The 12738-nt window shown below is 56.4% G+C and overlaps 1 protein-coding gene across 3 annotated transcripts in view; it reads left to right on the top strand.

The window, feature by feature from the left end:
- MYO18B (myosin XVIIIB) overlaps nucleotides 1–12738 on the top strand; it is a 258324-nt gene that overhangs the window by 16854 nt on the left and 228732 nt on the right. For all 3 annotated transcript variants that reach the window (XM_053902225.1, XM_053902226.1, XM_053902227.1), the window contains 4 exons: nucleotides 5402–6652; nucleotides 7159–7225; nucleotides 7508–7620; nucleotides 8918–9094. In XM_053902225.1, coding sequence (XP_053758200.1) covers nucleotides 5402–6652; nucleotides 7159–7225; nucleotides 7508–7620; nucleotides 8918–9094 — 1608 coding nt within the window. The remainder of the gene's footprint in view (nucleotides 1–5401; nucleotides 6653–7158; nucleotides 7226–7507; nucleotides 7621–8917; nucleotides 9095–12738) is intronic.

Here is a 12738-nt window from a genome sequence, read left to right as displayed (position 1 = left end):
TTGTCATCCTGCCTTTATTCCTGTTCTCCCCGCTTTGAGGAACGTCCTTTCTTCAGTTGATCGATGGAACTCTTACGCATCCTTCAAAACCCAGCTCAAATGGGACCTCTCTGGAACATCCCCGGAAAGCTCTCCCGTTGCCCTCCTTCCTCCGATTCCCCCAGCACCCTCTGTGTTTGTCTTACTGTGGTCGACATAGTTAAATACTTGACCGTGGGGCTTATCAGACTAGCAGTTCCTTAAGCGCAACAGTTCTCTCTCTCCGTCCACTCTGTATTGAGCACCTCTCGTAGAACTTAGCCCATAGCGAGTACTCAGCAAATGTTTGTTTAATGAATGAATGAAGGATATCGGCTGATGTACGATGGTGGGGATCGTTTTACCCCTCTTTTTGCAGAAAGGGAAACCTAGATGTTACCTAAGGATGTGTAGTCGGCTTACTTTAAGCGGGAAAGATATCCAGTTACTGGTTATAGGTGTCAAAATCCTGAAACCTCTCCATACCGGGTGGCAAATGGCCACCGCTCTGGCCAAGCCCCGCTCCGGTGCCCTCCAGCTTCCCCTCCCCTGAGTGCCTTGGAATGGCCACATGCCAATAATCAAAGGGTTAGTGCTTGGCCCAAGAAGGGACCTCAGTCCCTCGGTCCAGCTGATGTTCTTTCTGATTGGTTGGTGTCCACTAAATCCCTTCATTATTCTGAATAGCTCTGCTGGATTGAAGCAGTCATTGGACACGATGCTGTCCCTGTGCTTTAAGACCTTGCAGAGTTATCCCTGATGGCGGCCAGCGCTGCCTCCCTCCTTGTCCCCAGCCGCTCAGCCAGGGACCCTGGGCAGGATGGACGAGGCTGGACACCAGGCAGGTGGGCTTGGAGTGCGCCGTGGGCGGATCGCTGTCAGGCAGACAGGCCATGGCCTCGGGTCTCTCTGGCGCCCCCTTGAGGTGGGGCGAATACCGCAGGGGTTGGGCTGAGAGATCTGGTGGCCTTCTGGCCGGGAGTTGGTTCCAGTCCAGTGACAACCTCAGCTCCACCTCCCACCCCCCTTCAGCTGTTGTTTGCCTGTCCGGTCCCCCACGTGCCCGCACCTGTCCAATTACAATGACTTTGCTGCCTCAGAGAAGTTCTCTGGCAGCTGAACGGCAGCAGCTGTTGAACACATCCCCGCCACGTCTTTGTGGGGGAGGATGCCAGGGAGGACTGGCTCGGCCCCCACCCCTGCCCGACCCAGGCATAAGCGAGGGCTAAAGTCAACCTCCGTAGGCTGCTGTTGGATCACGATGCAAAGTGACTGGAGGCCGTTCATCACTAGACAAGGTTCACTCTGCCGCTCGTGGGCTCCTTTGATCCCTGCCCTCCCCCCCGCGGCAATGGGGTGGATCAGATGATACCCACTTAGCAGAGGTGGAGACTGAGGTTCAGAGGGGTCGAGCAACTTGCTCAAGGTCATGAGACCAGATAGCGGCAGAGCCAGGGCAAGAGTCTGTGTGCTCACTGCGCTGGCGAGCTGCTTGGGAAGGGCTAGTCTGGGGAGCAAGGTGGCCGATGTGGCCACAGAGGCCTGGGAAGGAAAATGTTCCATGAAGCCGCAGGCCGTGCTGGCATCACCGTGCACAAGTTAAGAAGCAGAGCCGAGCATAGGATGGGGACAAACTGTCGCCCCAGGGCCTAGGCAGAGCCTCAGAGCCAAGATGCAGGATGGACAGGCCTCAGAGCACAACAGGTGTCTGGACCTTGGGCCAAGATGTTCCTGGGGCTGGAGCACGGCAGCCCGGGGACATGTTTCTGCGACACAGCAAGCCCTGGCTGGTTCTTGCCAGTTTGATTTTTTTGTCCCGATCGGTAAATAACCAGACTCTTTCTCCTTACCCCAGCACAACTGCTTTATTTGGCCCCCATCTAATCCTTGCACGGAGCCGTTAGACTCTGCCACCAGTTTGCAGGGATGTAAAACGAGGCTCAGAGAGGCGGCTTGGATTTCCAAAGGCCCCCGAGCCAGTGAGAGACAGGAAGAGGCTGGAATCACACGGGGCAGAAAGAGACCCACGTCAAATGTCGGGAGAGCTGGGTTCTCGCTCTGGCCCCACCACTCTGTGTGGTCCAGGCCAAAGCCCTTCCCCTCTTTTGGCCTCAGCTTGCCCATCTGTAAAATGGATGCGCTGTGAGTTTCCTCTTGGCCCCAGTGATTCTACAGGCGCCTCCTCCCCGTATACTGAGAAGGCTTCAGAGCGGACTGAGGGCTTTGGTGACTGAGAAAATCCAAAGGATTTGGGTGAGGGAGGGTAGGGCCGGTTACCTCGTTTGGCTCAAATTCATGTCACTGTTTCTGCTATGGTGGTTTGGTTAGAAAATAAGGCACTGACTCACTTTTTAAAATGGTATAGACAGTGGAGAGATGTGCTAAGTGCAGCCAATCCTCTTTCCAAGGCTGTGTCCTGCCTGGCCCCGAGAAGGTCAGACTGAGCCACTAGGCCATGGGCACCGGAGCAGGTTTTCTCAGTCCTAGCTACACTCTGGAATCACTGGGGCAGCCACAGCCCAGGCCAACTCCATCTGACTGTCTGCGATTGGGGCCAAAGCATTCTTCTTCTTCTTCTTCTTCTTCTTCTTCTTCTTCTCCTGATAGAACATGAGGAGTGGGAGAAGGAGACAGAGGGAGAGAGAAAAAATCACAAGCAGAGAGAATCTCAGTGCAGAGCCTGACTCCACAACCCTGGGGGTCATGACGTGAGCCGAAATCAAGAGTCAGATGCTCAACTGACTAAGCCACCTAGGCACCCCAGAATCACTGTTTTCTTAAGGCTCCCAGGAGATTCTAGGGGCGCCTGGGTGGCTCAGTCGGTGAAACGTCTGACTTCGGCTCAGGTCATGATCTCAAGGATTGTGGAACCCTGCGCTGGGCTCTGTGCTGACGGCTCAGAGCCTGGACCTTGCTCTGGATTCTGTGTCTCCTTCTCTCTCTGCCCCTCCCCTGCTTGCAGTCTGTCTTTTCCTGCCTCTCAAAAATAAATAAATGTAAAAAAAAAAAAAAAAAAGCAAAAGAAAAAAGCTCCCAGGAGATTCTAGTGAGTCCTGGGGACAAGTAAGGCTGTGACTATGCTTCAATTAAGGGCACTGACTTTAGACTCCCAGAGGCTTGTATGACTTTCCATTCTGGCTTTGTCTCTCAGGCCACCTGATAGCCTTGTGTTTACTTCTTTATCCGTAGAATGGGGGCGGAGCTCAGAACCTACTTCGGTGGGTTCTTACGAGGCTTAAGTAGGGTGTGATGGTCCTGTAGAACCCACTGCAAAGTGATCTGTGCATGACGGTTGTTATTATTACCATCATCATCATCATCATGACAAAGCCGTGGAGACCGTGCCCTTGAGGCCTCCACCACCTGAAACGGGGCAGAGACACAAGTCAAAGCCAGACTGGGGTGCAGAATGTGGCCGTTGCTGCTGACGGTGCACCTGCACGGTGCCCTGGGACCAGAGGGGTGCGTGAGACAGGTTCTGAGCGAGGCCTGCAGGCACACATTTGCAGAGGGGTGGCATTTGAGCTGGGTATAGAAAGATGAGTACAGCATCGGCAAGTGAAGAGGGGGAAAGAACATTCCGGGCAGTGAGCTGATGTGAACAGAAGCATGGAAGCAGAGAAGCATCAGATGTGGTAAGAGATGCCCCTGTGTGGCTCAAGCATGGGGACACACAGGGACTATAAGGCCAGAATGGAGGGTGGTGACTCCTCATTGAGGGCTTTGAATGGCAGGTGATGGTAGGGAATGACTTTCCCATAGGCTGGGGGCCACTGCCAAAATCTTTTGATCAGGTTTCAAATGACTGTGGCAGCAGATTCAAAGGCCACCAGTTCAGGGACTGTGACCGTGGCCCAGATGAATGCAGACCCGGGCTTGGGAAGGGAGACAAAAATGTGATGCCGGGCAGGTGGAATCGACATGATCTGGGGGCTGGTTTGGGTGCAAGAGGAGGGTGAGAAACCGAGTCCTGGGCCCAAGTGTGTGGGGAGGTGGCCAACATGGTCCCAGACGCAGAGCCCAGACCTGGGCAGGCGGTGAAGCCAGGCACCAGGATGGACCTCCCACCTGCACCCTCCAGCTCTCTTTCTGTAGAGGCAGCGGCCCAGGTGGCCCTGTGAGCAGTTCAGGCCACAGCCAGGCTGGTTTGAGGACAAAACTCTGGGTGGGGCTGAGGCCACAAGGCAGCAGAAGAGCCTGGGAGAGGAGCCTGCAGGGGGCGTCGGAGATCAGATGTCCAGGCCAGGCGAGGGGGTGGGGTGGGGGGGTAGGTGGGCTGGGAGGACTTCGGCCGGGAGTAGGGGTGGGGGGAGGACCGCCGAGGGGGGCAGGGTCTGGGGAGGACCGTGGGGGACATGCCAGGGCTCTCACCTGGCATGGGGAGTGCATCCGGACGGCAAAAGTCGCAACAACTCTGTTCAGCTCTCTGCCACTTCCAAAGCGCTTTTCCACATCTCACTCCACCAAAACTCTGGATGGTCAGGTGACCCTGGCCTTGCATGGAGGGAAAACCGAGGCTCAGAGAGGTTAGGTGGTGTCGTTCACCGTCACCCAGCTGGAAAGCATTCCAGCCAAGACTAGAACAGGTCCTCTGCTCTAGTCCCCAAGCCCCCTTCCCTCTCCTTGGCCCAGCAGGAAGACTCAAGGCAGAAATAATAGTAATAATAACAGCGACACAGCAAAAGTACCAATGACAGCAGAGGGAGCTACTGTTACCAAGGACGAATTCTGCACTGGGCTCAGTTTCTGTGCATTATCACGAACCCTAACGCTCGCCCTGTGACGTAGGCCATTATGAAACTCATTTTATTGTTGTTTTTTTTTTTTTAAATATTTTTCTAACGTTTATTTATTTTTGAGACAGAGAGAGACAGAGTTTGAACGGGAGAGGGTCAGAGAGAGAGGGAGACACAGAATCTGAAACAGGCTCCGGGCTCTGAGCTGTCAGCGTAGAGCCCGACACAGGGCTCGAACTCACGGACCGCGAGATCACGACCTGAGCCGAAGTCGGACGCTTAACCGACTGAGCCACCCCAGCGCCCCGAAACTCATTTTATTGTTAACAAAATAGGCTCAGAGAGGGGAAGCAATTTACCCAAGGCCACACAGCTGGCGAATGGCAGAGTGAGAAGCTGAACTTGGGTCTGTCGGGCTCCAAAGTCGACTCTTTCCACTCCGTCGCTTGGTTTTGAGGTGCTGGGCCAAGGTCCAGGTGTTGGGGTTCAGTTCACTGCCTGGCACAGGGCCTGTCCAGTCCTGTGTCCCGTCGGTGCCTGGGGGTCTCTGGATGGGTGAATGCCTGGGTGCATGAGTGAGTGAGTGACTTAGTGATAAGGCTGTCTGGTCAGCGAGCAGCTAAGTGTGGCTGTGGCCTCTCTCCTAGACCCCAGAAACTTCTGCTGGCCAACCCAAGGGCAAGTCCAACAGTGGCACCAAATCTGGAAACCAGCAAATCCCCCAAGGCAGCCAGTCAGGCTCTCCGCAGAACTCAAACATTCCAGGCAAGGAGAGCCAGGAGGCCGGCCCCACAGACCCCGTGCTGATGACCAGCATCAATGGTGAGAAGCCCCAGGAGCCGGGCCCCAGTGGGACCCCAGCCAGAAAACCCCTGCCCTTCAAGAGAGGTGTGAGGAGGGGTGACGTGCTGCTGATGGTGGCCAAGCTGGACCCGGACTCAGCCAAGCCGGAGCAGAGGACCCAGCCCCATGACACCCCCACCTGTAAGACCCCACCCCCAGCCACAGACCCTGGAGGGGAACAGAAGGGGGGGACTCCAGGGACTCATGGCACTAAGGACACAGCCCTGAAGGCTGAGAAGACCCAGACTGAGGGCGTTGTGGACCCAGGAACACAAGGCGTGGTGGGGAAAGGGGGCAGGGACCCCCAGACCAAAGGGCTGAAAGGGGGTGAACTCCAGGGCAGAGAGGGGCCAGGCGAAGGGGGACAGTCAGCTACAGCAGAGAAAGGGGCAGGGGACCCCCCGAACAAGATGGCAAAGGGGAACCTCTCCAAGGATTCGGGGGGCAACGGCAAGCCCGCTGGGGCCCAGATCCAGGTGAGAAAGTGGGGAGTCTCCCTGGGCAGCAGGAGCAAATGGGATGGTCCCCGGAGTAAGAAGGATAAAGAAGGTTCGCTGCTGAGTAAGGCAGAGAAGACAGAGGAGCCTCAGGTCAAGGCAGAGAAGATGAGCAAGGTTCAGGGGAAGCCCGGGAAGGTTCGGGGAGCTCCCGGAGGGGTGGAGAAAGCAGGCCAGCCTCTGAGAAGGACAGAGAAGGCAGGGGAGCCCCAGGCCAAGGTAGGAGAGGAGGGGCGGCCTCAGAGTGAGCCCGGGGAGGCAGGTAGAGCCGGGGGGGAGAGAGAGAAGGGCTGTGAAACCCCCAAGGAGGTGGGTGCATGCAGGGAGAACCCAGCGGCGGCTGGGAAGGAGGGCCGGCCAGAGAGCAGAGGACAGGATGCCCGGGAGCCCCGTGCGGGAGTGGATGATGCGACAGAGACCCTGGAGACGGAGCTGGAAAGGGCCGGACCACCTGCTCTGGCGGGCCATGCAGACAGTTCTCAGGATCGGAAGGAGGGTGAAGAGGGGCCGGCCCTGCCGGAGGGGAGCAAAGGAGGACAGAGCAGAGACTTGGATCAGGTGAGGGGCTCCAGACCCCGGAGTGGGGGAGGGGCAGGAGGGAGCCTTCCGAGGGGGGGGGGATGGGCAAGAGTTGCCCCTGGGGGCATCCTCCTTGTTGCGTAGGGATCTTGGGGCCCCCACTGCACCGATCCCGGGGTTAGAGTCTCCACGGCATGACGGAGGTCCCAAGACGGAGATGTCCTGTCATGGCTGAGCTTACTCACAGAGTTCTCAAACTCGGGGCTGCATAAATAGCAGATTGCTCAGAATGCAGATTCCCGGGCCCTGCCTTAGCGGTTCCATTCCAGGGGCCAGGGGTGGGGCCGAGGCATCTGCCTGTAAATAATCGCCACCCCACTTGCCCTCCCTTGGGGGAAATTCTGACTTCAGTGGGCCCAGATCACACGGTGAGAAACTCCCATGTGAAGGGTTCACTCCGGACAAGGGGGTGGGGTGGGGGTGGTGGGGGCAGAGGGAGGGCAGCGTCCCCTTGGTCACCTGATTCATGTGATCTTTGCTCTCAGGCTCCTGAGGACAGATGGTACGAGGCAGAGAAAGTGTGGCTGGTTCAGAAGGATGGATTTACTCTTGGTAATTAGGGGTGTTAGCCCATCTGGGAGGGTCTAAGTCTTTTCTTCCTGCGCCCCCTCTGTTGCTGGCCGTATTTGCCAGATCAGAGTCTGGAGGGAAGGGTGAGGGGCATGCCGTGTCCATGGGGCACGTGGGTGGCTCATGTGGTTAAGCGTCCGACTTTGGCTCAAATCACGATCTCACGGTGCATGGGTTCGAGCCCCACGTTGGACTCTGTTCTGACAGCTCAGCTTCAGATTCTGGGTCTCTCTCTCTCTCTCTTTCTCTCGGGGCTGTCATCAGCAACTGTCCTGAAGCCGGATGAGGGAACAGCTGACCTGCCGGCAGGAAGGGTGCGAGTTTGCATCGATGCTGACAAAACCGTGACTGAGGTGGACGAGGAGTGTGTTCATAGGGTGAGCCCTCCGTCTCTCTCCCCGCATGCCGCGCACCGTCTTTCCCCACCCCTGCAAGAGATTTCCTTGCACTTGACTGCACAGACTTCTTTGGCTTGATGCCCTGGAGGGAGTTGTAAGGAAGGCCGTCTTGGAACTCACTGCTCTGCTGGAGGTGTATCGTCAGGAGGTCATTTCTCTCTCTCGGGGTTCTCTTGACACAGGCACATTCACAAACATGTTTGTCAGAACTGGGAGTTCTGCCTGATCCAAGAACGTGACCGCTTTTCATTTTACGGACAGTGCAGATCATGTCACAGGGCGGGTTTCCCTTTTCACCCTGGCTGCCAGGGAATTCAGGGCCAAATTTGCAGCTTGTCATCAACTGTAGCTGAGGTTTCGGTGGACTATTGTTTGGGGTATTATTGCGGTGGGCTCGTGTCCTTGACAAAAAGGTTGACCCACAAGAGAGCTCAGGCTTGGCCCAAACCCCAGAGCAGTAGGCCCTAAAAACTCTTTGAGGCTGGAAAGAATGGTAGGAAGGCTTTTAGAAGGGACGTCCCAAGGAGAAGCTGCAATCATTCCTCGCTTCTGGAAGAGTTTGAGCATATTTCCAAGGGATCAGTGCACAATGGGCTGCCAGAGAAATGGGGCTGTTTGGCCATTGGCCTTTACCCCCGAGGGTCACAGAACACATGCAGAGCTCCCTGGCAAGACCCAGAGAGGAGGCAACAGCCACTCTAGAACACCATCCTTCTCATAGTATTTGAGAAGGCTCTCTGAATCTTGCTGTGTCCGTCTCAGGAATCTGTCCCCTCCTGGGGCAGTGAGTTCAGGAGGGAGGACCGGTGTGAAGAGACAGGTGGCAGGGGCGCCTGGGTGGCTCAGTCAGTCAAGCGTCCGACTCTTGGTTTCGGCTCAGGTCATGATCTCACGGTTCATGAGATCGAGCCCTGTGTCGGGCTCTGTGCTGACGTCATGGAGCCTGCTTGAGATTCTCTCCCTCCCTCTCTTTCTGCTCCTCCCCTCTTCTCTCTCTCTCTCTCTCTCCAAATAAATTAACTAAAGAGAGAGAGAGAGAGAGAGAGAGACAGGTGGCTCTCAGGCTGTGCAAAGGGCAAACGAGTTTTATACGGATTTGTTTCTCTCTCTCCAGAGTCTTTGTGTTCTGTCCTGGTCTGTGGCAAATAGCTCTCCCAGAAGAGGGTCACCGGGGCTGTGTGTGTGTGTGTGTGTGTGTGTGTGTGTGCGCGTATGGGTGGTGATGCTGGTATGGAGGCCCAGGAGGGCAGAGGACACTTTGTGTGATGCTTCACAGGCCAACCCCCCCGAGCTGGACCAGGCTGAGGACCTGGCCTCCCTGGTCAGTGTCAACGAATCAAGTGTCCTGAACACGCTTCTGCACCGCTACCAGGCTCAGCTGCCCCACACCTTCACCGGGCCGGACCTGATCGCCCTCCAGCCCCGGAGGCCCCCGGTGCCCTCTGCAGGCAAGGTGAGGGGGACCATGGGAATATGTGCTAGCCGTGCAGGGGGTGCGTCCCTCTGCCTCTCAGGGGAGAGCAGGGCAGCCAAAGCCCCCTGCAAACTTGTCTGTGAGTAGCATCCTGCCAGATAAAAAGGTATGGGGTACTGTGGGCATCGCGGGGGCATCGAGGACCACGTGATTCCCCCCTCCATCGAGGGGAACCTTGAGTCATGGATAGAAATAACAGGGGTGTTACACACAATAATAATGAGAAGATATTGAGCAAATATCATTTCTGCACCAGCCACTGCTTCCAGCACCTTACATATCATCTCAACTAATGCTCACACCCACCTGGAAAGGTCGGGCCCTCTCCTAGCCCCGTTTTACAGATGAGATGTTCTGGGCCAGCCCTTGTGTTCAGCAAGGGGGAGAGCGGGGGTAAAACCCAGGCCACCAGCCTTTCTGTGCTCTGAACCCCATACTGCCTACTCGAGAGTCCCAGACACCCACATACCTCGGGAAACAGAAGCCTCCCTTCTGTTGTTTGTTTAATTTTTTTTCCCTGCCAAGTGTGGAAATGGCCGGTTTGTGTCAAGACAGTCAAAGCAAAGGAGATCTCTCAGCGCCACCTGGTGGCGGGCCCTGCAGCCACGACTGAGCCGTTTGAGCCGGATTCTCTCTTTGATCCCATTCCTTGGTCCCATTGATTGAGATACTGACAAGAGGGTCTCCTCTATGCCCCGCATGGAGGAAAGAGCAGGGAGGAAGACCGATAAGCCTGCCCCGGTGGGCGTTCTGTTCTCGAGGGGGAAGACAGGCCCCCAGTAATAAAGATAACAGTGGGGAGAGCAGCTGGTGTGGAGGAGGAGACAGTGAGGAGGCCAGGACAAGTGGGGTCTGGGTCGCAGCAGGTCTTCTATGTGGTCATGATGTTCCCGGCTGTTGCTCTGAGCATGATGCCAGCTTCGGGGGATCTTTGGCAGAGGGGTGAGATGGTCTGACGTGTGCTGGAAAGGGCTCCCCTGGGCTGCTGGGTGGATAGGGGAAAGCGGGCAAAAGAGGAGGCAGGGAGGCCTGACGGAGGTGCTGCTGGGAGGACTGGGGAAGTCGCAGGCCTTTGGAGCCGCTGCCGATGCCCCTCCAGTGCCTTGGAAAGACCACGACACCTCTCTGGCCTCAGCGTTCTCGTCCGCCAATTGGGGATGAAAAGCTGCATCTCGCCCTCTGGAGTACCATGGGGCAAACCCATCCGTAGCCCCCAAATGAGGCTAAGGTCCATTTAGAAAGGGACAGTGGCTCTGAGTCTGCCTCTAAGACTTCTCTTCTCCAGGACACACCCCTCCCCCGTTGCTTCCTGCCCAACCTGGCTATCCATAAGGGCACCTGCACTGGCCCCTCCCTTGCCGTGAGGGCTACGTTCGGGCTACTGCAGCCCAAGGCCGCTGAGCCTTCCAAGATGCCGGGTTACTTGTATTGCTCCTTCAAAGCCTCGGGGAGGGAGATTTAGCAGAGACTCCCACGGTAAGGCCGGCTTCTCACCGGCCATCCTGGATCGAGGCATCCGTTGCAGAGCCTGGGATGTCCAGGAGCTGGAATACGCCCTGTAACAAAGAATTTGAGTGAGGTGATCCCCCAAGCCCCCTGTAACCCCTCAAAGCATCCAGCTTCCCACACCCAAACCCAAAACCACCTTCTACACGCTTTGGCTGAGTCACGTCTGGCTCCTCAAATGGCCACCAGGTGGGAGCATAGACCTGCGATGGCATCTTGAAGCCGGACTTGGTGGGACCTGGGGCCGGGCTGGGGGCCTCTCTCACTGGGAGTCTGGCCCACCTGGCGCGGCTGGGAGCTGGGTGTGCGCCTGGGGGTGCAGGTCTGCGTGGCTGTGAGCACGGGTGTGAATGTGTGGGGTATAGACGGGTACAGCTCTGAGTCACTGGGGCCTCTGCGACTCTTGGGTGCGTGTGCCCGTGAGCACGCGTGTGTGCGTACAAGCAAGGCACGTGTGCACGCATGCACCTGTATGTGTGCACAGGGGCCTGGGTTTGAAGGATTCCCCTTTTCCCTTCCGGCCCGCTGGGGAGATTGACAGATGGGACGGCCTGTCCCCTGGACCTCAGTGTTCCCAGAGTGGGAGGTGGCTCCAGGGCTCAGACCCCAGGACCCTCTGTCTCTGCTGCATGCCCTAAGGCTGTGTCCAGCCAGCGTGGGGGCTGGTCCCACTTTGGCCAGCTTTGGGGTCCTCCTGAGCCCTGGAACCTTGTGTTTTGTGTCAGGACAGGGATTCATTATTGTTGTGGGATGTCTCGGGCAGGAAGGGCGGCCCTGAGCCCCAGGCGGGAGGTGCAGGGTGGGGGAAAAGCCGCCATTCTGAGGTTTGTGCCCCTGGCCCTGCTAAGGCACGGAAGAGGGCAGGTGGGGCCTTTCTGGGCCCAGTCGTCGCCTGCTTATCATTCCAGGACATTTGGATGTCCTCGTCCGGCCGGGCCGGCTGCCCTGCCCACCTTGGTGCCCCTCCACTGACCACTCTGTCTCCAGGTGCCCTCCTCCCTTCTACCCCAAGGCCACGCTAAGCAGACTTTCGTCAAGGTCACCGGTGGTTTCCACGCTGCCAAACTCATTTGCCAAATGTTCAAGTCTCTGATTTCCCCTGACTTGACCCTCAGTATAGCGTTTGGTGTGGCCAAGCTCCTCCTGCAAATGCTCCCAGGACTCCCCTGTCCTGCTTTTCCGTCTGTCCTACTGGCCTCTCCTCCTCAGCCTCCTTTGCGGGTCTCCCTGACCTCTCCAAGGCAGTTGCCCTGTCCCCCCATACCTCTTCCCTCCTCTTTAAATACCCCCTTCCTTGGTGATCTCACTCAGGCTTTAAAATGTCTCCCGATAGTTTCATTCTTTCGTTTGTTTCTCATCTGTCTCTTCGCAACAGAAAGCAGGCTCGACTCCGTAGGCAGGGCTGTTTTAAGGCAGAGTTATTAAGGTATGATTTGCAGTCGGTTCGATTCACCCCTTTTAGCGGACAGTCCTGTAAGTTTCTGACAAACGCGTACCGTTATGCAACACCCTCCACCGTCAGTTACAGGACTGTTCCCATGCCATTGCCCCCTAGAAATTCTCTGGAACCTTGGTTGTCACCCCGCCCGCCTCCCGGGTCCTGCCCTTGGCAGCCACTGATCTGTTCTTTTTGTCCCTATACTTTGGCCTTTTCTGAAAAAGTCACGTAATTGGAATCATACGGCAGGTAACCTTTGAATCGGCTTCTTCCACTTGCCACGATGCGTTCGTTCGACATTCACCCCTATTACAGCAGCGATTGGCCATTTGTTATTGTATGCGTGCCCTGGTTTATCCATTCAATAGGGTGACCAGTTGTCCCAGTTTTCCCAGTTAGAGGGGTTTCCCGGGATATGGGACCTTCAGTGCTAAAACCACGATGTTTGGTTACCTCCGTTCACTAGTTACAAGGCATTTGGGTTGTTTCTAGTTTTCGATGACTTTGAATATATATTTAATAGGACCAGTGACATTGAAGGTTGTCTTTTGTGTGTGTGTGTGTGTGTGGACATAACGGCTCATTTCTCTTGGGTAAATACCTAAGAATGGGATTGCCAGGTTGTATGATGAATGTACCTCTCACTGTTTCCCAGAGTGACTGTGTCATTTGTCCTTCT

This window comes from Panthera pardus, unplaced genomic scaffold (genome assembly GCF_024362965.1).
Source record: "Panthera pardus isolate Hobbes unplaced genomic scaffold, ASM2436296v1 HiC_scaffold_15, whole genome shotgun sequence".
NCBI lineage: Eukaryota > Metazoa > Chordata > Mammalia > Carnivora > Felidae > Panthera > Panthera pardus.
Note: the sequence above shows the minus strand (reverse complement) of the source record. Positions and strands in the feature narration are given on the sequence as shown.